General features: G+C 35.9%; 2 protein-coding genes across 2 annotated transcripts; both read right to left on the bottom strand.

The window, feature by feature from the left end:
• Positions 1-1,634: 1,634 nt before the first annotated feature.
• Positions 1,635-15,747, bottom strand: LOC117904475. Its single transcript, XM_034817086.1, has 3 exons — positions 15,369-15,747; positions 14,689-14,819; positions 1,635-3,040 (listed from the first exon to the last, which is right to left on the bottom strand). Exons 1-3 carry the CDS (start codon positions 15,537-15,539, stop codon positions 2,242-2,244), a joined length of 1,101 nt encoding a protein of 366 aa, XP_034672977.1. The 5' UTR covers positions 15,540-15,747; the 3' UTR covers positions 1,635-2,241.
• Positions 15,748-20,586: 4,839 nt separating this feature from the next.
• LOC117904003 lies at positions 20,587-23,896 on the bottom strand. The gene is made up of 8 exons (XM_034816535.1): positions 23,496-23,896; positions 23,243-23,355; positions 23,021-23,119; positions 22,843-22,899; positions 22,584-22,738; positions 22,424-22,508; positions 21,790-21,854; positions 20,587-20,980 (listed from the first exon to the last, which is right to left on the bottom strand). Exons 1-8 carry the CDS (start codon positions 23,539-23,541, stop codon positions 20,587-20,589), a joined length of 1,014 nt encoding a protein of 337 aa, XP_034672426.1. The 5' UTR covers positions 23,542-23,896.
• Between the last annotated feature and the right edge of the window lie 1,942 nt (positions 23,897-25,838).

Genomic DNA, 25,838 nt, shown 5'->3' with positions numbered 1-25,838 from the left:
GTTTTTCTTTCTTATTTTGTTTACCCTTTAAAAATAAAACAAAAATAAGTGGCGACTCCAAGTCTTTTTCTAAAAATCGAATTCTCATCAAACAAAATAAAAATTGAGCTCGCCATCAAGTGGGAAACGCATGAGCCGAAATGCGGGGTCCACGATCATATAAATGATAAAAAAAAAAAAAGACTTGTTAAGAAAATTATAATGTTGGTGTTTATACTTTTATTAATCAATTATATAAAATTTAAAATAAAATAATTAGAAATTTTTTTAATAATGAACTTTAATATATTTAAATTAAACATATATTAACAAATGGGAGCTTGGCCGAGTGGTAGCCACTTGACTACATGTGCGTTGATCAGTGGGCTAAAGCGCTTGACTATGCGTTGACCAATCGATAATTTGGGAAATTACCTGAAAAATTGGCCAAAATGCCCACCGATTATCCAATCTTCTCCGTAAATTAATTCAAATTACAATAAAAAAATTAGTAGTACAATTTTCAATTAATAATTGGTACATCACTTTTTAAATTCTTAACAATAAATACTTATTTTAGTTTATTTAAAATCTATTTTTTCTCAAAGTCTTAAGGTTATAATTTTATATCATAAAATAAATAACAACTTTTCTTTTACAAAATTTTAAATATTTTACAACTTTTATAAAATAATTTATAAAATGATATGAAAATATAGGGAAAAAAGAACACAAAAATTTTAAATCAGTATTATTTTCATCTATTTATAAATAATTTGAAATATATTGTTTTAATGAGTAATCTAATTATTTCCTAAAATGCCCTTTTTTACTTATCATATCATTAACATCAATTGACAACTAGACTCTTTCACGTAAATATTTTCCTTCTTTTTAGATTTATTATTATTATTATTATCATTTAAGATTTTTCTTTTTTAACTCGAGACATAAAACACCTAATAACAAAAGTGAGGTAGTTTAAAGAGTGTGAATATTAAAAGTGGTGAAAAAAATCTCAACTAATAATAATAATAATAATAAATCTAAAAGAAAGGAAAACATTTATGTGAAAGAATTTAGTTATGTATTGATATCGATGGTATGACAAGTAAAAGAGATATTTTAGGGAATAATTAGATATATGCATGTATTTTAAATGATTTTTAAATATATAAAAATAATATTAATTTAAAAATTTTAAAATTCATTTTTTAATATATTTTGATATTAGTGAATAAAAACTTACTTTTTGGAATATTTATATGAGGTGTGCGGGATGACTTACCTTTCAAGTACATGATAACCGATTGGTAACCTATTGAATTGATATTTTTTATTTTTTATTCAAGTTGACTTTAAATGTGTTGATTTCCTATTGGTGAAAAAAGGTGGGTAGGATACCAAAAAGTAAATTTCGGTATATATATATATATATATATTCTTTATGTTTTAGTATCTTTTTGGGTACCCACTTGCTCAAATGGATGACAAGATGGGCGACTCATTGGAAGAAATATATATGGTCATAGTGGCATGAAAAGTTTAATAAGGTCATTAAGATCAATGATCAAAATGGACCTAAAAGAATGCATCATACTTACAAACATTATTTGTCTTAAGAACATAGAATCTTAGGAATGACAATTGAGGGATCAATCAAACTCAGGACAAAATCCGTCTCCTGTGAATTACAGCTCAACCTGACTTTAGATTAGGCTTCAATGGAATACCTTGAGTTTACAGGTCATAAATATGAATTAGACATCCTGAGTATTGTCTCACAAAGCAATCAACAGTAACATTCTCTATCAAGTTCCAATATATACTTGAATTCCAGTTTGTAGGATGAAGCAACACAATCCAACTTTGTATTCTTGAGTAATATAACAAATGACAAGAATGTCAATCAAGATTTCAACTCCCTTCCAGACCAGGAAGAGTACTATTACAAAAACTCCAAAAAAAGGGTACAATCCAGCTTTGTGAAAATTCCATAAATAAAAAAAAAAAAGGAGAAATAATTCATTTTATATACCTTTTGTTTATTGCAGTTCCTTCTCCTCAAGTTTGCTGCTGCTGCTTCATACTTGAAATGCTGTCCTCTGCCTTTCACCTATTGCACAACATGATTCAATGGTCGAACAAAGATGTTTTCAACTGTCTTTGCCTTCCTTCAGGTCTTTTTGAAGCTTTACAATTTGGATACGCTTGTGTGGAGAAAAAAAATTCAGTTTCATAAATGTGCAGTGGAGATATATGCTAATCAAGGGCCGCTTTGTTCTTGCGGCCAGTGATGGGCTTCGGTAACCCGTCAAAGATTGGTCTGGCAGAGAGAGCCTGCAAGTCTGGTTTCAAGTTCCATGAAGTTGGCCATACAGATGAGGAACTATTATTCTGGTCATGCTCTTGTAGGCTTGGTGTGCTTGATGATTTGCGGACCGAGGTGAGCCCTTCAGGCATGATGGAGTCTCCCAAGCCCACTGGGATAGCATTCAACCAACTTGATTCAGCATCTGCAGACAATGCAGTCCGGCTTGCAGATTTCGGTCTCAGGGCTAACCCCTTCCCTGTTATAGCAGAAAAACCACTACTGCCACCGCTGTTTTCTTCTTTCAGCAACCTTTCTGGTCCAGCCCCAGAATCAGCTTCTGATTTCTGACGCCTTCGGACCGACTTCTCATTAGACCTCTCACCCTCCCCATCTCCAGCTTCAGATATAGGGACATCAGCAGCTACTGTACCATTCTCAGCGAAGAAACCATTAGCTAAATTTCGGGACTTGTGGTCTTGGTTTGAAGATGGCTCAGAAATAGGTAATGCTTTGGGCAGAAGTCCAAAGTCGAAGCCATGAGGTTTCCCTGCTCTGTAGACCGTCATTTCCATGCCCTCAGCCCTACCATTTTGATTTTTGTCTTGAGATTTGAGACCATAATAGTTCTGTAAAGTACTCATGGCTGGAGAAACTTTCTTTTGGGGTGTTTTCAACCCTAAGGACTGGAGTGATTCCAAGACATTGGAGTGGCTCAGATGCAGTGGTGTTTCTTCGGTGCTCCTTTCTCTTCAATAAGTTTTAGCATGATGAGCCACAACAAATATGGTCTATAATAACAATCAGCAGGAAGAAAAAAAAAACATAGAATCTTATGAAATTTAAAAGCTGAAGCTTTGAACTTGTTCTACCATGCAGACACCATTCACAAAAAGATTGCAGCAATATTATCTTGTTCGAAGAACAAAAAGGGAAATGTGGTAAACAGCTAGCAGGCAGGTGATGATAATAGGAAAACAAATAATTTCTGGAGATGATACACTCATGGCCAGATGTTATCAAATATTAAAATCAAGCCAAGCCATTAGTGAAGATCAGGAAATAGAAAACACTGGCACAATCAGAAATATATGTGTATAAGTGAGAGGCACAAGCTTAATCCAACCACAGTGTCGAGTCTTGAAAACAATATTTAAAACACAAGCAGGAGGGCCATCCAAAATTCTTGAAAATAGAGCTTAACTAGGATTCCAGATTCAAACATCCAGCATGGTTAGGCTCTAAAAGCATGACTGCAAAACAAACCAATTATTCTAAAATCTCACATTTTGATATAACAAAAAGTTGATATGTTACAAAGAAATTACTCTAAAATCTCATATTTCCATATAAGGAATACTCGATTTTTTTCCAACAGAAACTATTACTGGCCACAGATATTCTGTACAAGGCATACAGTATATATCACAAAGATTTCATAATTGAGTTGAGTTTCTTCCACCTTTTGTTTATCCATTTTGCATCCTTCATATTTATTCAAAATATATCATCCAGTACTATTAGGAGGATAGAAAAAAGATGGTGTGGAAATAAATCCGCTCAATTTAATCTACACAAAAATTAGCAATGGCATGAACTGAAACAATTATCCTGGATTATGTTGTTCAAATAAGAGACTGAAACATATGTTGTATTTGTATGTGTTTTGGGCTGCAAGGTGGTCAAGAGAAGAAAAAGACAATAGTTTTAATCTCTGATCATAATCCTGCAAGCCAGAAACTGCTGTTGATTAATACTCATTCATCAATTTTCTTATCTTGCCACTAGGAAAAAAACTTTATTATATGAATGAATGCTCATTGAGAATCCTTGGTTTTACACATATCATAACAACCTGACACACTATTCATCCATTACCTAACAACTTATGGGTAGCTTGATATAATGTCTGAGATCTAGTTACTAGAGGTCTCAGGTTGTCTCTTTGTTCTCACATTCATTTGCCCTCAATTTGTTGTTTGCCTTTATCGGGCACAATTTGCAGCCACACATCGAGGGTGTTAGACTCATAAGTATCATGGCTCTTTACCTAAAAATTTAAGCTTTTGAACTAGCTGGTAGTTTAATGACAAAAGCATAGGAGCAATCAGCAATGTACCAGAAACTCCATAAGCTTACTTGCCTTGAAATTTAAGAATTTGATTCACTTAAAGAGGGACATAAAAAATTTCAAACTCCTGGAGGGTGTTGGTGAGCAGTATCCTAAGCATGAACTAAGAGATTCTTTTTTTTTTTTTTGATAAGTAATCTAAAAAGGATGGCTTTTCAAAAGAATCATTTAACCAGACAGAATGAATGGAGGAAAGTATCTTTTCAGATTCTGCATTACTCCAACCCCTCACAGAACTCTCCTCTGTAACCCTTTCCTTTTATTCTTTCCTTCAAACTATCATTCTAGATAAGGTATTTTTCACTTATAGCCCACAAGCTATGAGCTATCCCCATAGTGAATATGAAGATGATTAGCCGATTCCACTTCTTGTTTGCACATGGAATACCAGTTAACAAGGATCATTCCACTCATCAACTAATCAATATGAAGGATCATCCCTGGTTGCCTGTTTGCTTTCCTTTTCCTTCTTTAGAAAATACTACACCGGTCTCTAATGCACAACAAATCAGTTTCTTGCTTCCTATCATTCTCAATTCCGGCTTATGAATCATGGCAAACCAGTGAAAGAAACAGAGTATGTTAAGGGGGCTTACTGCTTACACATTTAGGCATGAACTAAGTTAGGGTGTAGCAAACTTCCAAGGGTTCATTTCCACAGGGTGGTTAAGCTACCCCTCATTTCCCAATAGTTAGGGAAGAGGGTTGGTGTCAACCAAGGAACTGGGCATGGGCAAGAATTTAGGGCTTTCAAGGGTTCAACTAATAGAAAGAGATGTTCTCCCACACAAAATAATCCAACCTGAATGGAACAGAAGCAGCCCATGCTTAATGCTTGTACAGGTGAAGAGATGCTAACCCTTGGAGGAAATGCCTTATGGTAGATTTTCCAGAGAAACAACCCCTTTGGAGACCTGCTCTGCTAACTTGATCTTCCTATTCTGATAGACTACAATGCTAAAAATGTTAAATAAGCAAGACTCCAACTCCAGCTCCCAATCAACCTTGTGAACCATGGCACCCAATGACATTTCCCTCTCTCCAAGCACCAAAGATCTGCTATCACTACTTCCCTATTTTCTGCAATGCTGTTCAGATCTGGTAAACTATCCATAAGAAGAACTTCCACGCACCAAGCATCATACTAGAACTTGATCCTAATCCTATTATCCAAGAAGACAATTTTTTTTTTAATCAGAATTTTTTTTTATCCAAGGAGACAATATTGATACCATGAAAACCATCCCTCTCTGTTCTGACAGCTTTACATAAGCCTACTGTAAGGCAACACTGCTCCCCCAGGAGCACCAATCACCTCCTCCGGAATTTACCTACCACTACCTTTATCCACAATCTATCTCTATTAGTAGCTAACCTCCAGAGACACTTCTCTATAATGCCTTCTTAAACACCTACAAACTCCTTATTCCTTGACCACTAAAGATGAAAATATCGGTTTTGATGGATATATTAGTAACTCAATTTTTCGGATATATCGGGATATATCTGTTAATATTTTGACACAAAATATTGGTGGGATAAAAATTGATCAAAACTCATGAAAATGTTGGAAATTTTATGCAAAATGATATAAGAAGTAAAAATAAACATTTTGAAATTGTTTTGTTGAAGAAATTGATATATATATATATATATAATATTTGACAATAATATCGTATGTGTCGATAAGAGATATGAATTTTTTAAGTGCACATTTATTATTAAGATACATTAAATATCATTCGACAAAAATAGTGTAACATTTGATAATGATATGTTCCACTTGGAAATATATTTAATATTAAAATTATGATCTATTTAATTCAAATGTATTCAATGATATAAAATAACTGGTGATACATGTATAATATCTTGATTTGTAGTTTTTTTAACAACCAACTAAATGAAATTCAAAAATAAAATAATTAAAATTCATTTATTTTCTTATCTTGTTTTTCCATATTTATATATATACTTGTTAAAATTAATTTAATTAAAGCTAACTTCCAAAAACAACAATACATAATTATATGTACATTCTTACCGTAGGATCAAAGTAGCCTAGTTGGTTACCTACTTAAGAATCAAGTAGGTGAACTATCCTGATAAATGGGGACAAAACCGAAAAATCCCGAAAAATCTCCAATAATTCCAAAAAAAAAAAACCCAAAAAATCGGTGAATATCGGATATGTCCTACCTTGATATCGTGTTGGGATACACCGAAGCACGATATTTTGACGAAATATCGCCAAATATTGACGACATTTTCGTCTGTGTTGACCACTCACCGCCCTTGCAAAGCAAATAGACAACCAATTAATCAAATGAGATTTCCTCTCTTCCTCCCTTCTCCCCTACAGAAAATCAATTTGAACCTTCTCTAATATATTTGGGAGCAATGTTGGAAAAACAAATTAGGACATAAAATAAATAGGGAAGCTTGAAACCTTTAGAAAGTATTGCCTCTTCCAAGAAGATAGCCTCCTCTCAAGACGTTCCACACTGACTTGACCTTAAAAGAAGGGCCCAACAGCATACCTTAATACATTGATGGTAGAATGTCAACCCCACATCTATATGACCTCACAATCCCAACCTGAATGCATTCACTCTTCCCCAAATTAACCTTTAATCTGGATAAAGCTTCAAAGCAAAAGAGGATACACCTAAGATACATCAGATTCTTTATGTTAGCCTCACATTAAGGAGAGTTAAATTCGCAAACAACATTTGTGAAATTTCCAACACTCTCCTCCCTACTTTAATACCTGGACGAAACATGCCTCCACTGCTCTAGAAATAAAACAACTCAAGGTCTCTATTAATAGAATAACGAGTCATACCTCCGCTACAAAGAAAATATTTTGAGATGGGCTATTCAAGTATTAGAATCAAGTGCAAAAATTAATTTAGGCATGAGCTAAGTTCTCACCTAAGACACATGATACTATAAATGTAGATTTGCTGCTTCAGAAAATTAATATATATAAAAGAAGAAATGATAGAGTGCAAAAAGTTCATGACAAGCCCAAAAAAAGATGTGCTGTCACCAGCCCACCAACAGGGGAGTATCTTCAGTCAATATGCTCTGCCTTAAGATTGACCAAAGGAAGGAGATACATATAAATAAGTTCATGAAAAAGCCTAAAAAATATGATATGTCATCAGCCCATCAACAGGGGAATATCTTCTTTTGATATCTTCTACCTTAAAATATATATATATATATATATATATATATACATGCACAAGAAAATTGATGGACAATTTCAAATGAATGTGCTAGGAGGTCTCAAAGAAATGAGAGGCAAAGGTTACCTTGACAAGGGCTCTTTTTCACAAGTTCAGCCAAGGATTTAATGATATAGATTCCATTTTATAATTCAGTATGACTCATTCTTCAAAAATATCAGTTTTGCATTAATTCCATAATGCGAAGGCTAGATTAGAATTTTGGTTTTCAGCAGTTTTAGAGATGCCTAGAAATCAAATATGAGAAAGAGGGTAGAAAAATGGAGAAAGAATGGAAGGGGAGGGTGGGGAGTAAAGATCACCTGGAGAAAGAGTTCTTACTGACTCCAAATCTCTTTCATATTAGTAACCAATGCATAAACACAAACATGTGTCTGTGCGCTCACACACACACACAAAGACAGAAACATCATTCAAATTGTTATCATTAGGCTAAAAACATCACGCTATCATAAATAACACCTTTACCAATGCCATCAAAACAAAATGGTGTACCCCTTGATTAGGGTAATAGACCCTCTAATATTGAAATAATTCAAATACACAATTAGAAGAAATAACAGCAATCATCTAAATAAAAACTTTGAGATTTTTTGTGGGATGAATTTATTTTGCTACTTTACCATCCTTATGAGTGTTCCTTTTTAATTTTATTTTTTCCACTTTATTTTTTTCCTTAAAGTTGAATATCATTAAAGACTATTTTTAGGGAAGCAATCATTAATCCAATGCAAGAGAACAAGTTGATTAAAAGTGTTAGAAGTTGAGCTTAAGATATTAGTTATAGAAGAAATATGGAAATATTCCCCATCTCTACACTAGGATAGGGTGGATGAGATTGCAGATTGAGACTGTGAAGTGGAGGCATATGGAGAGATAGCAACAGTGAAAGACAAGGCCACAGAACCAGAAAATTACCAATGTTTGTCCATTAGGATTGCTAAGGAACAAAGAAAGATGACACAAAATTTTTGAAGGAATTCCATGAGAGGAGAATCAACAATTTAATTGATTTAATTCTGCAGAAAGATAGATCCATCCCAATCAAAAAGTTTTAACACATCAATTCCATCAAAAGTCTCTTTATAGTACTTGATTAAGGTTTTTTTTTTTTTATAAGCAAGAGAAGTATTGTATTATGGGGAGATGCTAAAAGAGCGACTCAAAATGTACAGAAAAGAAATGGAAATACTCACACCCTAACAAGAGAAACAAAAAACTATCCACAATGATATACAAAAAAACGGACCCTCCCTTAATAGGAACCCACCCAATAAAAAAATTCCAAAAAGGTCGATAGACCATCTTTTATAAACAGTTCAGTCTCCGACCACGGTGAGTTAATAAAAGAAGTTTTCAGCCTTTGGATGGACAACACCTCATCTTCAAAGGTAATTTTATTCCTTGTCTTCCAAATTTTCCAAAAAATGCAAAGGGGACTTGCTCTCCAAACTATCTTGCGCCTTTTTCCCATAAGGAATCCGTTCCAACCTAATAAGGTTTCCCTAACTGAAGACGGAAACACCCAAAACACTCCAAAAAGAGTGAAAGGCATCTCCCACAATACCCTTGTCTTCTCACAATGAAGAAGGAGATGATGGTCAATGGATTCCTCTTCTGCTTGACAAAAATAACATCTATTTGCTAAGGCCTGGCCTCTCTTTTTAACTTGGTCCAAGGTTAGAACTTTGCCCCAAGATGCCTCCTAAGTGAAGAAGCTTACTTTTGGCTGCACACATGATTTCCAAATGTTCTTCATTGGAAATAAAACTGAAGAGCCCAGCTCTAGAGCTTTGTAAAGTGACTTTGTCGAGAAAAAAACCACCCTTTGTTTCACTGCACCCTATCCTCCTCCTCAAAGATTAGATTCTAACCACACAAGTGTAGTAGAAGGCCCTCCACCTCTTCCATCTCCCAATCATTAAAGGACCTAGTGAAGCAAGGACTCCAACTTCCCTCCCCCCTCCCTGCTGTCCCGTTCCAAACATCCTTCACCCAAGCTTCTTTGGGGTCAGCTAGGGCAAATAGGGAAGGGAAGGAAGCACATAAAGGTGTATCCCCACACCAAGTATCCTTCCAAAAGCTCACCCTTGGCTATTCCCCACCACAAAAGATATTCTACTACTAACAATGTGCCCAAGCTTCCTAATTGTTTTCCATAACCCTACACCATACCCCTCTCTTACATCCCAAGAATACCACCCTCCTTGTTCCTCCCCATATTTCCCTCTAATTACTTGGTTCCATAAAGCCCCGCTATCTTTCGCAAAGTGCCAACTCCATTTGCAAAGGAGGGCCTTATTAAGCGAAGAAAAGCTCTTAACCCCCAAGCCCCCTTTTCTCTTATCAAGACACACTATTGCCCATCTTACTAAGCGAGGTCTCCGGTCTAAGGCTCCACCTCCCCACAAAAAATCTCTCTGAATCCTCTCCAACATTAATCTGACCCCACTTGGGATTTGTAGAATAGACATGAAGTAAATAGGCAAGTTGGACAGTGTGCTTCTAATCAAAGTAATTTTCCCTCCCTTGGAGATATATTGGTGTTTCCACATAGTCAATCTCTTACGAAATCTCTCCTCCACTCCATCCCAAGTTGCCACAAACTTGAAGGGAGCACCGAACGGCATCCCCAAGTAATTGGAGGGTAAACTACCCACCTTACAACCAAGCTCAGAAGCCAACTCCTCCACATTCTCAACATTGCCCATTGGGATCAGCTCACTTTTATCCAAATTAACTTTCAGCCTTGAAATTGCCTCAAACCACATAAGTAACGAACTCAAAAAGGTCACTTGGTCCTTGTTAGCCTTGCAGAAAATCAGGGTATCATCAGCAAACAGCAAATGGGAGATTTTTACCCCTTCACCCCCCCTACCCCTGACATGGCAAGGTGACAGAAAGCCTCCCCTAATAACCCTTTTTATGAGGCAACTAAGAGCTTCCATCACTACCACAAACACGTAAGGTGAAAGAGGATCTCTCTACCTAAGACCCCTAGAACTTTGAAAGAAGCCCATAGGAGTGCCATTAATCAGAACCAAAAAACTAGCAATAGACACACACCACTTTATCCATTGTATCCACTTCTCCTCAAAACCCATTTTTTCTAGAACCAAAAACAAGAAATCTCACTCCACATGATCATATGCCTTCTCAATATCTAGCTTGCAGAGAATTGCTCCACCCTTACTCTTCAAAATCAAGTCAATGGCTTCATTGGCAATAAGCACTGCATCCATAATTTGCCTACCTTCCACAAATGCATTTTGGGCGTTGGAAATCACCTTGGCTAGCACCAGCTTTAACCTATTAGCTAGCACCTTAGCCAACCACTCATACAACCCCCCACCAAGCTAATAGGCCTGAAATCCCTCAAGTCCTTTGCATCCCTTTTCTTTGGAATCAACACTAAGAAGGTTGCATTCACACTCCAAACAAAATGCCCATTTTCATGAAAATCCCTAAAAAAATTCACCATCTCATCCTAAACGAACTCCCAAGAAAACTACCAAAAAGCCATGGAGAAACCGCCCGGGCTTGGAGCTTTGTCTCCGTTAAAATCTGACAGAGCACCAAAATCTCCTCCTCTGTAAAAGGTATTTCCAACCCTTCCACCTCCATAGAGCCCAACCTCTCAAAGGACAGACCACTTAAGTTGGATCTCCACTCATCAATGGTTGAGAGTAGCTTCTGGAAAGCTCTACTCACTTCATCCTTAATTTCATTGTCCTCAGTGATCCACATTCCATCAATTTTGATTCTAGCCATCAAGTTCCTTCTTTAGTGTGCATTTGCCATTCGGTGAAAAAACTTGAGTTTCTATCCCCCTCTTTCAACCAGAGTTCCCTTGATTTTTGTCTCTAAGACGTCTCTTCTAACAGAACCCACTTCTTGTAATTCTCCTTAGCTTCCCTCCTAGAATCCTCCTCTACCAGAGACAGTGAACGACAACTCTCCACCTTATCACATAAATTAACACAGTGCAAAGCCAAACTTCAATCTTCCCAAACACTTCCTTTTTCCAATTCCTTAGAATAAATTTCAAAGCTTTCATCTTTTCAACCAATATGAAGCTAGCAAACCCACTGAAATTTAGCCCTTCCCACCACAATCTCATTAAATCTTTAAAATCCTTCTCTTTCAACCACATATTTTCAAATCTAAAAGGAATGGGACCTCTCCTCACCCCTTCTCCATCAAGAAGTATTGGGAAATGGTCGGACACCGATTTAGGAAGGACACACTGAACTACTCCAAGAATATGAACCTCCCAGTCATCAGAAATCAGGAACTAATCAATTCTAGACTTAGATCGATTACTTAAACCAACCTCCCCGAAGGGGCAAATCCCTCAACTCTAGGTCCTCAATTACCTCTGAGAATCTCCTCATGTCAAGGGATAAATTACCACCTCTACTACGTTCCGAGGGGTTGATCATGTTAAAATCACCTATCACACACCAAGGATCTCCCCATAATCATAGCACTTGATTAAGTCTAGCATACGAGGCAAAACGCAGTCATCCATGACACCATACATGATATGCAACAACCTTTTAGAGGGCTAACCAAGGTTGCAGGGTAAGCAAATCTTAGATGTCGTAGATGAGATGATAAGTGCAATAAACTTCGATAAAGGAGTTTTGGGTTTGGATGACACTTTTGGATGGAGGGTTGTCTAAGTTTCATGAATCCAGCTATTCTTGTTAGTGGGGAAGTGAGAAGGTGGTTTTAATGGTTCCATAGGTGGGGAAAAAATCAAAATTTCATAACTATGTTTCTTGATGGTATACACCATCTTATTCTCCTTAATTGAAGAAGAAAAGATATCCAACTTGAGCATCCTTCTCAAATTCATTGAGTGGCTTTCACAATAGATGATCACCATGAATAAAAGCTCAAATTATAGGGACTATATATACCTAACAATAGGGTTTAAAGAGAATTGCAGGCTTTATTAGGTGTGAGGTCATCAGATACCAATATAGTGTCCAAGTCTTTGGTTAGATGGCAACCAAAGGATGGTGGAGTTTCATGTCCTCTAATGAAGAAACTGCCTAAGTGTCTTAAGGAATGAAAGAGTGCTTATTTTTCTCAAAGATGATAGGAAACTAGCCATTGGATTTTCTCCTATTTAAATACCCATTTATGACTTGTCTATCTTTACAATGCTAATCAAGGTGGCAAGAAGAGAGAGTTACACTTAGTCTGTGGTGGAGCAGCATAAGAGAGGGACATTAAGATGGTAAAGATGAAGTTTGTGATCATATTAGTAATGAAGTTCTAGAGGGCAAATGAACATTGAAACTCTCTAGGGAATTGAATGTGTTACAGCCCTCAAGAAAATGGTTGGGACAGAATAAGGCTTGAAGGGTTTGTCACCTTGTCCGTGGAACGCTTTTCTCCATGAGTATATCATTTTTTTCTTGTAGGAATGGATATTTCTTTCTGTCATATTATCTAATATTTCTCATGGAATGGAGTCTGGATTCATCTCTGGAAGGATCTTCAATGGGGTGGTCATCATATTATAGTCATATCCTTGTCTCTTTAAACTTCCTAGTTAATAGGGCTCCAGTTGTTGATCATGTTTCTCATTCTTTAATTTTGATCCTTTGGAGATTTAATTTCTTAGGAATCTCAATGATCAGGAAGTAAATGCACTTTCATGCCTCCTTAATTTTAGAAAAGTGTTTTTTCCCCTTTTCCAATAGCAAGTGTTGCCTTCTCTTTTCTTCAACCAGCATGTGGATTCCCATGAGAGAATACTTTTAAGATGGTGTAAAAAGGCATTCTTAGTTGCAGGAACTCAAAAACACAGAACAATCTACTTTTGGCATCTAACATATCAGCAAAACATAAATATCAATGCCCACATCACTCTCAAAAAAAGAAATTTTAACAATCACAAAGGCACTAATGTCAAAGTTCAACATGCGTACGATGTGTCTGACATAACCCAAAAAGGGTTAGATGCGGGGTCCTTCTTACACCCCCTACTCTGAAACTGTTGATAATCTCATATTAAAAGTAGATTCATGTCCTTCATTGATGTTTTGACTGATTAGATTTCATTCATAGTTCTTTGACCTTATACATGTGCGATTTCATTCAAATTATTAGCTGAAATTATCTCAGGGTTAAACTCAAATATTTGATCTCTTTGAATTTAGTCCATGAGTGTCAAATGAGGGGAAACACAGTCAGAATACATAGAGGATTTCATAACACAAAGAGAATAAGCAAAAATCATTAATTTACATGTGTCAGTTCTTTAAAAAATGTGGATTCCATGTGATATCTCCCTGAAGACAGTGTCACCATCTAGTGATATAATTAGAATTTATAAGTGCCCTCACAAAATACCCTTTTCCTAGTCCATGTGAAATCATGTATGCATAATGAAAGAGGAAGTAGGATAAAATCAATCCTTTATTGTTGAACTTTTGATATCTATTGCACTTATCAAGTTGCAACAGTCCATGTATTGGAAGAAAGGACTATGCAGTAAAGAATGATGATTTGTAGATGCAGCAAGAGCACTGCTGTCCAACATTGACGCCATGCATTGGACATGGCAACTCAACATATATAGACACAACAAGCACCACAATAAATGTTTATGCTGGTGAATATTAATACAAAAACATATAAACATTTACTTGTTGAGGATCTTGGCTCACATTGTTTGAGTTTTTTGTGTGTCAAAGATGGATCACCTTCAGTGGTCCACTCCAAGTATACTGCTAGAATGTTAATGATTTAACATGTTTACTTAAAAAGCAAACACAATTTAAATCACAAACAGAGAAGAAAGGTGTGACATGGTGTTACACAAGTTTCATATCAACAAGTGACTCAAAACAGATTCGGCATAAAAAAATGGTCAGACAGGATAACAAGCAAGATGCTATATATCATGTACAAATGGAAAAAATGAAACATAATAAAACTGAAGTGTACATTAAAAATACACTTTAAGCAGGAATCAGACCAAAAACAAGCAATACCCTGAAGATGTAGAAGCATTGGACAACACTGGGGACGGAGGATGTCTGCCTGGCAAGGGTATCTGCAATGACTTCAAAGCAAACATTTGAAGATCTGTGGCCAAACCATTCATCCTCTTGATATCAGCCACCTACAATACAACCCAAAAGAAAAGTTATTAGCCTAAAAAACAACAACAGTACATTGAATATAAACATTGAGAAAACATTTGAAGGTGTGTGGCCAAACCATTCATCCTCTTGATATTAGCCACCCAAAATACAACCCAAACCCAATTTTCCCATGAGAAAAAGAAACATTATTAGCCTAATAACAGAAACAACAGATTACATATAATCATGGAAATAATGTTTAAAGGTCTGTGACCAACCCAACCCATTCATCCTTTAGATGTGAGCCACCCAAATACAACTCAAACTCATTGTTCCCATCAGAAGAGAAGCATTATTAGTCTAGAATCAACAAAACTGATGCATACACGCATTGGAACCTCCCAGATCTAACCATTCTAGCCCACTAACTTCACAATCAAGTAATTCAAAACCGCACTTCCCACAAACCCTCCAAGCAGCACACAATTCAAACCCAGAAATTCAACCAAAATTGAACGAATCACAAAATCAGAACCAAAACAAAACAAAATATTTGCCTTTTCCCACATGGGTTTCTGGAAAATTACCTCAACACCATACTTGATGGCCACACCAGCAAGAGTATCCATCTTGGATACTGTATGTAGAATGTAATTCACACCATTTACATGTGAATTTGAATTTGTAGCAGCACACCTTCCACCACCACCGCCACTCATCAAGCACCCACCACCACCACCAGATCTCTCTCCTTTCATCAATCAAAATCAATGCCCCTCCGACTCGAGAAAAACACCCCAATTCCAATCCCAATATTGGATATTTTCCTCTTCACTCTTAGAGGGAAAAAAAAGAAGGAAAAAGGGATGGCCGGAATCCAAAATTTATTCTTCTTTTTCCTAGTTATTATTTGTCTGGTATGCAAGGACTAAAGAGAGTTTTGTATTGAATTACAACTGAGATGAGACTGTATAACAATAAATAAATTTATAAAAATAAAAAGGAGGAAAGAGAGAGTCCACCGAAAAGTCAAATGAGAGAAAGAGAGAGGAGATTTGTTTTATTGGGTGAACGCGGTTTGCTGCTCGCCGACACTGACCGCAGCCTGCTCTCTTTTCGTCTCTTCCATTTTAATTTTACCCTTGGTAACTCTAGCATCGCTCTTGCCACGTCATCGATTTTAAATTACCTTTTAATTCCAACGGGTAATTCTACCCGAAAATCACAATATATTCCCATCTGTATTACTAAAATTTAAAATAATATATATAAATAATTAAAGGTCTAAATACATAGTTTTTATTAAAATAATGGTTTTTTTTGAAGTATTTTCTCTAAAATTATTTTTGGAAGAATTATGTATAAAATACTTTTAAAAAAATACTATAAATGTTTTTTTAACTTTTTAAAAGTATATTCTAAATTTTATTAATTAATCTTTTTTCTAAAAATATCTTTGTCGACCCCACATTTCTGCACACTAGCGTTTCCCACTCAAATGACACAACTCGTTTTTTTTTTTTTTTTGAAAAGTTTTTTGAGTTACCACTTATTTTTGCTTTATTTTTAAAAGGAAAACAAAATAAGAAATAAAACTCTAAATATAACTTCTGTAGGAAAGATGGGTCTGTAAAAAATTGAGTCTAGGTCTGAGGGTCAAGTTACCTATTAAAAAAGTATGGTAAAGATCAGAGCACCCTTCTAAGCCCCTAAAAAATGGGTATCTACTAATTAAGTTAAAGTAAGTGTGACAATTAATTGATCAAACATGGATACCAAAAAAATATCAATCTAAAAATAATCAAATAACTAAGAGAAGCAAAGAGTGTACCTAAGTAATGAGTTGATTGCTTCATGAAAAACAAAGGTTAACAAATGAACACAGGATAATCACATGTGTCACAAAGCAAATCGATCAAGCATGACAATCAATCAATCAATGAGAAAATCACACATGTTGGGCCTCACCAAAACCCGATTTATTTTTGCATATTTTTATCCCATAAATTCCATTATTTGGAATTATGGAATTAAATTCACGATTATTTCAAAACATTTAAAAATTAAGGAAAATGTGAAATGATGCTTGCCGGAAAGAAAATGGCAGGTAATTTTATTGAAAAAAAAAATAGGATTTTTGGTAAGCCTAAAAACTCTAAGGATGAAAAATTGAAGAATTAAAATCATTTGAAAAACTAGAATTTGAAAAATCATTTGAAAACTGGAGTTTGGAAAATTATTTTTTAAAATCAAAGGGGGGAAATGGAAGAAAGCCAAGTGGCTACTAGGGTTGCATGCCAAAGGTGGCCATGCAAATTGGAAACATGCAAGAGTGGGCCTAGGATGGGATGATGCTAGCAAGGATGAGACTTAATCTTTTGAGTCTTGTCTTTCATCCTGTTTCCTTTGCTTGTGTCACAACTATTGTCATTTCCATTGCAAATTCACTCAAATGGTTTCACCAAACCATGCACCCTTTGGCTAAAAGATGACTCCACTACAGATTGAGACGCCTTCTCACAAATGTCATGCTTGTAAATGCAAAGATTGGACAGTCAGGTCGGCAACGTGATAGAAGGGATGCCATATGCTTGGTCCTTGTGTAAACAAAAAAATGCAACCACCGCTAAATTGTTCGCCATCTTGGCAGCTGAATTGCAAATTTGTTCTGATATACTATCTGAGACTACAGATGCTATATTTGGAAGTTCCATAGCTTCGTGGCGTTTCTTTTCTGAACCACTGAAGTTAGCTCCCTGATCCTTTTTCCTTTTTCACTGAGAGCATTCTGAGTCCGAGTGGCACGAATGATGATCTCCATGCCCATCGGAGTTACTCTAACCTTGACGTCCGAGTTTCCATCCTCAAGAATATCGATCAACTGGTAATCAGTACGATTGACATGAGGAACATCACAATTATGAGAGGATGGAACAACTTTTTCAAGTTTTTTCCCACTGAAGACATCAATCCCAACGAAGTGACACTTAGCATGACCATTGATTCTTGCCCAATTGGTGTTCCAATTGATTCAACTCAATTGATGTGCTTTGATCTCAATCCTCAGACGGGAGTAATCAACAAAATTTATAAACCTATTTCACCATATACCGGGGTAGCATTTAGCTAGCATAGTATAGTGGCTATAAGATCGTCCACAGAGATGGGTTTTCACTTCGCAATTGATATTAGTTCAAAAACTGAATTGGTGCTTGTTCTTTTCTTTGTTAGCTTTAAAAGAAAACATAAGTTTGAATGAAAACGGATGGTATTAAGCTAACCTAACATAAAGTAACTAAAATTAACTTGAAAGAAATTAGAAAGAAAGGTGTTTCTTGGGGTTTCAGGTTACTATGATCAGGTGCCAACTACAAAGAGGAAGATTCCGGTCACTTGAATCTTTTCCTCGCATTCGGAATTTAACCTATAGTTATTTCCCGAATCGGTGTGATACAAATGCTTGCCATTAATGGTTTCAACGCTAAATCCCTCTCACTGATACACCTTGCAATGGCTCGTACCTCTCACCTAGTATTTGCCATTCAAGGTGATCGTTAGCATCAGATCATCCTTCACAAGCGAACAAGAGATAACAATTAGACCTCCATGGAGCAAGATTGCAAGCAATAAGAATCCATGGAATCCGAAAGCTTACCAAGTATTGGCTATTCATGGTAATCCTAGTTAACTAAAAATATAAAAACCAAAAACGGATCACACTTTCTCTTCATTAAAAACGGAAACAACAAAATCTCACACTTATGTAGCCGGAACCTTACTTAGCTTCCTTCACCCAAGAAACAAAAAGTCTAGCCACTCATCCTCTGAGAAAACATCTTAGAGAATGTTTGGCTAGCAAGAAAATGAAAATGAAAGAGAAGGAAAAATAGAGCAAGGCTCTGTATATTCTATATATTGATCGATTCTACATACTTATATATTTATATATTTTACAATGGATGCAAGGGAATATATATAGAGAAGTTTTTCCAACCTTCTTAGCTAAGAAATCTTATGATTGGTGGATTACAAAGAGAAGAATGGAAATTTATACAAAAATATCTGAAGAAAAGATCTAAAAGAGTCGGTGCACAAATATCCCAGTTCGCATGTAGATTTCGCACGTTGCATGGTGACTTGCAAAAATCTCGCAAGTTGATTTCGTAACTTGGAATCCATTTTCGCACGTTGAGCTCCAAGTTCGCAAGTTGCAAAATCACTTTCGCAAGTTGGGCTTCTCTGTGACTGTGCGGCTGTATTCCATTTCCATTTCGAAAGGTAGGCTTTAATTTCGCACGTTGGAGTTCCAAATTCGCAAGATGCGAATTTGTCCTTCAATTGGATGCAGTTGTCTTGCGGAGGCCATATCTTCCTCATTTCAGCTCCAATTCATACACCGTTTGAAGCGTTGGATTCTTGACTTCCTGAGATTTGAAATGGTATATAGAATGTAGAAAATGGACTTCGGGAAGTGCTCCAAAAGTGCAAAATAATACTGCAGCTGCTGTCCTCTGTTTTCTTCACTCTGTTTTTCCTCTCTCCGTTGTTCTTTCCTTGCATACTTTGAACGACTTTGGCAAAGGGCTATGGAGCTCCAAAGCTTGATTCTTCATGAATTTGAGCTTCCAAAAGCTTTGCCATGAACCATATACAGCTCTCCCTCATTCTTGGATTGCTTTGGTGTAGCTAAAAGCTATCAAAAACACCAAAACTTAACATAATTTGATTAGAAACGATTGCAAGGGTCCTTAACATGTCAATTGAGTTAAAAGGTAATAACTACTACTCAAGAGTGTTTAAAAGAGTTAATTACAAGCTACAAAATACCACTTTTTGAGTAGTAATCAACCATACTAGCCGATCTTGGAGGTGGAAACTTCCACAATCTTGCAAGGGTGAGACTTAATGACAATGTACCCGTTCTTGAGGATCGTGCCAGCTTACTGAGGATAGGCCTTGGAGAAACCCAGTGCTTTTTCCAATGGTCATATTTGTGAAGGTTTCCTAGATTTTTAAGAACAACATACCTTCGATCAATACGGGGTTTTGTTTTACAACATAATCATTTTTCCTTAGCCAACATATGTAGCGTTCTAGATTAGGATGGCGCATCATGAACATTTTGAGCAATTATAGGGAATGCCCTAGAGAGCCTGAACTGTTCTGGAAAGCAAAGGCTTGAACTCTGCATGGTATTTGATACCCGAAGCAATGCATTTAGGATCCATGGTGGAAGAAATCAAAACACTTGAAGGTTCGCGGGGGTTGATGAGTTTGATGGGTAAGAAGGTTAAGGTGGCAGATTAGGTAAGTGTGAAGGATGGGGATTGGTGGATGGGTGAAGCTGAAGGAGATGAGTATGAGAAGTAGTTGGTGGAAGGTAGTGAGAGAAAATGGGTTTAGTGGGTATGGAAGATAGGGAAGTGGTGAGCATGAACGGTGATGGGTATGGTGGGTATGGAGGGTAGTAGGTTTTGCAAAGGTTTGATGGGGTCATGCATGGCCAAGCAAAAGGTGAGGGAAATGATGGCCTCTGATGAATCCTTCATTTTCAAATTCCCAATGATCTGTATCAATTTTTCTGAAACCATAGTTATTGAGTTGACACATGAAGCTTGAGAAATAATTGTACTTGAAATACTTAGGGAGCAATTGGTGACTAAACTTGGCCATGTCCTGTATCACAAAGCTGTCATTGCTTAAACTATATGAAATTATGGCGTCCAAGGCTTCATCAAAGATCCAGCGCTGCAGTTGTCGTCTTCTTCTTCTACTACCACTGCATGTCCTCCAACAACTCTCTTTCTAGGAAGCAGATGCATCACCTAGCAATTTGATCAAACGTAGGAGACCACTAGCAATCAGAGGCTTGAATACATTCAGTTCAAAATGACCATTTGATCCACCTAGTGTAGCAGCTATGTGATTTCCCATAACCTGAGCGCAGACCATTGTGAGAGCCTCACACTGAGTAGGGTTAACCTTTCCAGGCATAATACTGTTGTCCGACTCGTTTTCATGCAAGTTCAAGCTTTTTGCCTCTAGAGAACAAAGATCACCTTGAGAGTGGCATTGAACCTCATTTGATAGAGGAACATTGGCAGCATAAGCTTCATCATCCCCACCATTCGGTAGTAGTTTATTTTTGTAGTGTGATGCTTCAGGATACCCATAATCATATGGAGTCTCCTTAATGGACCTAAAGGAATACGAAGCAAGACCATCATTTTAACCCTTTAAGAGAGGCATAGGAAGTAAGGACTCTACAAAGGATGAGCCTCTATAACCTTCAAGATCAGAGAATTCTACAACCTTGCTTTTAGAATAATCAGACCTTGAGAATGGCATAGTGGTCAGTAGGTTATCTCAAACCAGAGGTAGGTGCTACACCCACTGAAGCCATCCCCTAAAAAAATTTCTCGATCGCTTTTTACTCCTTTCTCTTAGTGAAAACAATCATTTACCGATCGAACCTGGGAAAAGAAGACATCCACCATGTAAATTGGGAGAGAAAATCAAAGGTGGGTCTGGAGAATCAGAGAAATGGCCCATTATTTGCCAAACTTATTGGCTTCTGACATGACACTTCAAAATTGAGATGTTTATTAACGTTGTTTAGCTTAATGAACTCAGATGGCAAAGTGATCCCAAATACCAAGACTCCAATACAGTCACATGGTCAACATTTTGGAACCAAACAACTGGAGCACAGGTATAATCAGAAATACTCCATTAAGTTCATTTCCCCCCATAACCACACTCCTCCAGTCCTAGCAACTTGGCCATTAACGATATCACTCCACCATCAACAAGAAATAAAGTAATGAACAGAGAAGAATAAAAACGTAAAAACAGAGTATGCACTTAGGTCTATGTCATGAACCATCAAAGAGCTAGGAGTAGGTGGAATCCAATGGAAATAAGAGCATGATTTTGATACATCAAGTTTAGGGAAGGAGCAAAGCATAAGATATTTACAAGAGAAATAAAAAACACCCTAAATAAGACCAAAGCAGAGCATGCATATAAAGAGTAGATCCAACAAAGTAAACGAGTGACCCTTGATGTCCACACTAATCAACAAATCAATTCCCAGAAAAATAGCTGAAAATGAGAGTAAATCAATGTGGAAATGAGAGATAAGAAGCTCACAGTAGTCATACCTGGAAAGCTCCCCTCAAGTAAAGAGTTGTTAGGCTTCAAGCTCTACTTTCCTTTCCTAAGCTTACCTCAAAATCACAGCAAACTCACTCTCTTTCTTTCCTTTGCCTCTCTCATTGTTCAGCTCATTTTCACAGCCTCAAACCCTCTCAAAATCCCACTTACTCCTCTGTTCAGCTCAAACTCACCTCCTTATAGCTCCTCTTGCTCTAGATCTCTTCTCCAACTCACTCTCTCCTCCTTTTTCTCACTTCATTTCTTCTTCCGTCTTTCANATGCGTGATTTACATGTTCTATATGTCACCTTAAAGTTATAAGAATAGAACAAGGCTACCTAAAAATTTAATAGAAAATACAAATTGAAAGACTAGTATATGGTTTCAAGTCTATACTCTTAACTAAGAAAAATAAAATAACAAAAAAGATTCTTATGAACTTAGAAGAACAGAAACAATTAAAAAAAAATTAGTATAAACACTACCTCGAAAAATATGCCTGAACTTCCACTCAACATCATGGAGATCCCTTGCAATAAGTTCCTGAGCTGGAGGCTGCTGAGAGAAATCCTGTGAACCCAAATATTAAAATATAAATCAGTATTAGAATAGCATCAAACCAAAGAAAATAAGAAAGGAGACTACCAATGGAGGGAAAACTTTCTCAGCTGCGCGACGAGGAACAGAGAACCCCCCGTGGGTACTAGTATCACTTGCTGTGAGAGTCTTGCAAAAGTAATTGGTGGGCTGCTTGCTCGGATACCCAACTCCACAGGAAGAAATGTATCCTTTTGCTCTTGCTGTATACACCAGAGAACAAACAATTTTCCAACTCAATATAACTCAAGGAAATAATTAAACATCACAACTGAAACTCAATTTGGAACTAGAAACTCAAGATTACCGGTGTAAGTGGCTGCAAAGTCATTTGTGCATACACTTCATCAGTTTCCACATCTGCCTGAAATGTCACACACATAATTCACAACATAATCAATTCCCTTGCAGATTTTACAATCCTTCTCACTAAAAATACATCCACATTTGTAATTGCAACAGTATTAAATTCGGTAAAGACCCACATGCATTGTGACATTGTGAAGTTGGCAGATCAACTGCGGTGGCAAGCTCGGGTAATTGGGTATGTGCCCATCAACCTCTTTGTTAGTTGTGGCAGCAACCTGAGTCCAAATTGGGATTATCAGACCACTACTTCCATTGAAATGATAAACCAAAAACAGCAATAAAAACAATATTTAATAACAATAGCAGTAGTAACAATAAATTTCAATTTTGAACACCACCTGCTCACTGTGACCTTGAGGAAAGTAAACCACACGGCTCGCAACGGTAGGCAGGGACACAAGAGGGCCAGCACAAGCATGCCATAGCTCTGAATTCAAACACTTTTTCTCCCCTATCGCCAATTCCCACAATCCCACAAGAAATAAAACAAATGAATTATCAATTATTCAGTTTCATCTTTCTTAAGCCCAATAACTACAAATACACGCACACATAAAGATAGAGATATATATTTATATAGATATAAGGTACCTTCATGCCCTTGCTGCTGCCCCAACCCTGATGTTGAAAGCTTCATTTCTGGTACTTTTCAAGCCCTAGAACTATTCCAGTCTAACATTTCTACCTCCTCTCTCCTCACCCAAATCCTCCTCTCACCAACCATTGCCATCTGCATCCTCCAATTACCCACCAAACAAAAAAAACCACAAGAATTCACACCATTTCCTCTTGAGCAAATCAAAAACCCTAAGAGGAGGTCACATCAGCATCACACCCACAAAAGCCACTCTCCTCCAAGATCGCCACCAAACAAAGTAGAACTGAGCTTGCTTTCAGTTCATCACGCCATCGCTGTCGAATTCAGAGAAACTACCAGGATGGAGACAAAGGGAGCAGAAGGAGAACTAGAGAAAGAGAGAGTGGCGAGTCTTGAAGAGCTGAGAACAAGGGGAGAGAGAGAGCAAAGCTGGAAGTGATGGCAGAGAGGCGAAGAGGAGAGAGAAAGAGATAGAGAGAGAGAAGAAGAGAGAGTGGGAGATTTTGGAAATTCCAATCCCCACCATTCGGGGATCCGTACCTGCGAATCTCGGCCGTCCATTTCCCACTGATATGACACCAGGCATGTGCCACCATCCCTCAGTGGTCGTTGTCAGAAGTACGGATTTTGCGAAATTTAAAACCCTTTTATTTTTTTATTTTTTTTAAATTTTAGTAATAAAGAAAAAGGAAAGAAATGGAGTACGAGAGAGAAGACTCGTCTCACGCAATGATTTTTTTATTATTTTTATTTCTTTTCCTATTGGTGCGTTTTCCATATCATATGCTGTGTGTGCAGACCGCGCTAACTGTACTTTTTTTACCTACCTAATTTATATATTTCCATTTCTTTTATTACTTAGCATTTAATGTTAGATATAGATTCTTAGATTTGGGTCTGTTTGGCACCGGGAAATATTCTTTTTAACGTCTAAAATGTTTTATTATATTATATATTAAAATAAATTATTTTTATGAGAAATAAGATGATCTCTGCCACTCTTTTTTTTTTTTTTGGCAAAAACCTTCTTAAAAAAATTTAAAAAAATATATATTTTTTTTTAAATTATCATGACCATAATAAATCTTTAGTCCACTCAAAAAAAAGTTTTTAACTTTTAGAAAAATGTCAATCCAAATAATGGATTCTACATCTAACATTAAATAAAAAAAATCATTTCTGAATTTGGTTGCCAAAATGGATCCGAAAAGATAAAAAGTGAGAATATTTATACCATCATTCAATTTTAGTTGTGCCCTCTTTTGTTAAATAAATTATTATTTTATTTTAACATATATTAAAAAAATAATAATAAATAAATAAATAAAATTTATTAAGAGACTCTTTGATAAAACTTAATACTTATTATTTATTGATTTAAGTTTATTTTAAGTTAAAATGTATTTAATTTTTAATTTTTAATTTTACTTTAAGCATTAAAGTTATTTAAAAAAATTAACTTAAAATTTATTATAAATTATCAAATTGATATATTTATTCTTATCAATTATAATTAAGATAAAGAATGTCGAATAACAATGGAGGTTATAGAACAGCAAAAAAAAGACTATAAATGTAACTAGGACAAATAGAAGTAAAAAAATAAAATAAAAATGTAGATTTAAAAATAAGTTAATTACTTTTATTTATTACTTAAAGTTCTTTTTTTATTGAAACAAAATCTAATTTATTGAAAATCTATAATAAATTATAACTCATTGAATAAAATAATAATAAAAAATGAAATTGGGATATAAAGAAATAAAATTAGTATACAAACAAACTGGGACCAAATTATGAATAGATGAGATCAAGATACAAAGTAATAAAACTTATAAATGATAAAAAGTGAGTAGAATTAAATACAAAACTATTGTACCCAAGTTGTACACGTGATATTGTTTTAGTAGTGATACCTTTTTTATACCTATCAAAAAAATAATATACACTATTATGATAGGAGCAATTGACTCTCAATTGATTAATTCTTTAACAACTTTTCCTAAGTCTCTTTTGTATCTAACTAAGCTTAAGGGATAACAATATTGCTACTCCAATATTTAATTTAAGACAAAGCATTTCTTCCTCTTCCTAAATTTACCTTTGACTATGTTTGGTTCCCAAAAATACTAATGAAAATTCATTTTCCTATATTTGGATGACTAGGAAAATAAGGAGGAAAAAAGTTGGAAGAAAAACACTATGACAAATGTTAAAATATTTTCCCTATTATTTTTCCTCAAAAAATAGTGAGGAATATTGGAAAGAAAAATGGGAAAATTTTCATGAGGACTTTTTTCACAAGTTCAAAGTTCACCTATTTCACCTCCATCCAT

Source organism: Vitis riparia, chromosome 17, assembly GCF_004353265.1.
Source record: "Vitis riparia cultivar Riparia Gloire de Montpellier isolate 1030 chromosome 17, EGFV_Vit.rip_1.0, whole genome shotgun sequence".
Lineage (NCBI taxonomy): Eukaryota > Viridiplantae > Streptophyta > Magnoliopsida > Vitales > Vitaceae > Vitis > Vitis riparia.
Note: the sequence above shows the minus strand (reverse complement) of the source record. Positions and strands in the feature narration are given on the sequence as shown.

Coding starts and splice junctions, on each gene's coding strand:
- LOC117904475 (XM_034817086.1), bottom strand. CDS start 15,539: ATGAAAGGAGAGAGATCTGGTGGTGGTGGTGGGTGCTTGATGAGTGGC. Junction 14,820..15,368: donor CCATCAAGTATGGTGTTGAG/GTAATTTTCCAG, acceptor GTTGTATTGTAG/GTGGCTGATATCAAGAGGAT. Junction 3,041..14,688: donor AATGCTTCTACATCTTCAGG/GTATTGCTTGTT, acceptor AACTTATTGAAG/AGAAAGGAGCACCGAAGAAA.
- LOC117904003 (XM_034816535.1), bottom strand. CDS start 23,541: ATGAAGCTTTCAACATCAGGGTTGGGGCAGCAGCAAGGGCATGAAG. Junction 23,356..23,495: donor GCAGCAGCAAGGGCATGAAG/GTACCTTATATC, acceptor AATTGGCGATAG/GGGAGAAAAAGTGTTTGAAT. Junction 23,120..23,242: donor CTCAAGGTCACAGTGAGCAG/GTGGTGTTCAAA, acceptor ATTTGGACTCAG/GTTGCTGCCACAACTAACAA.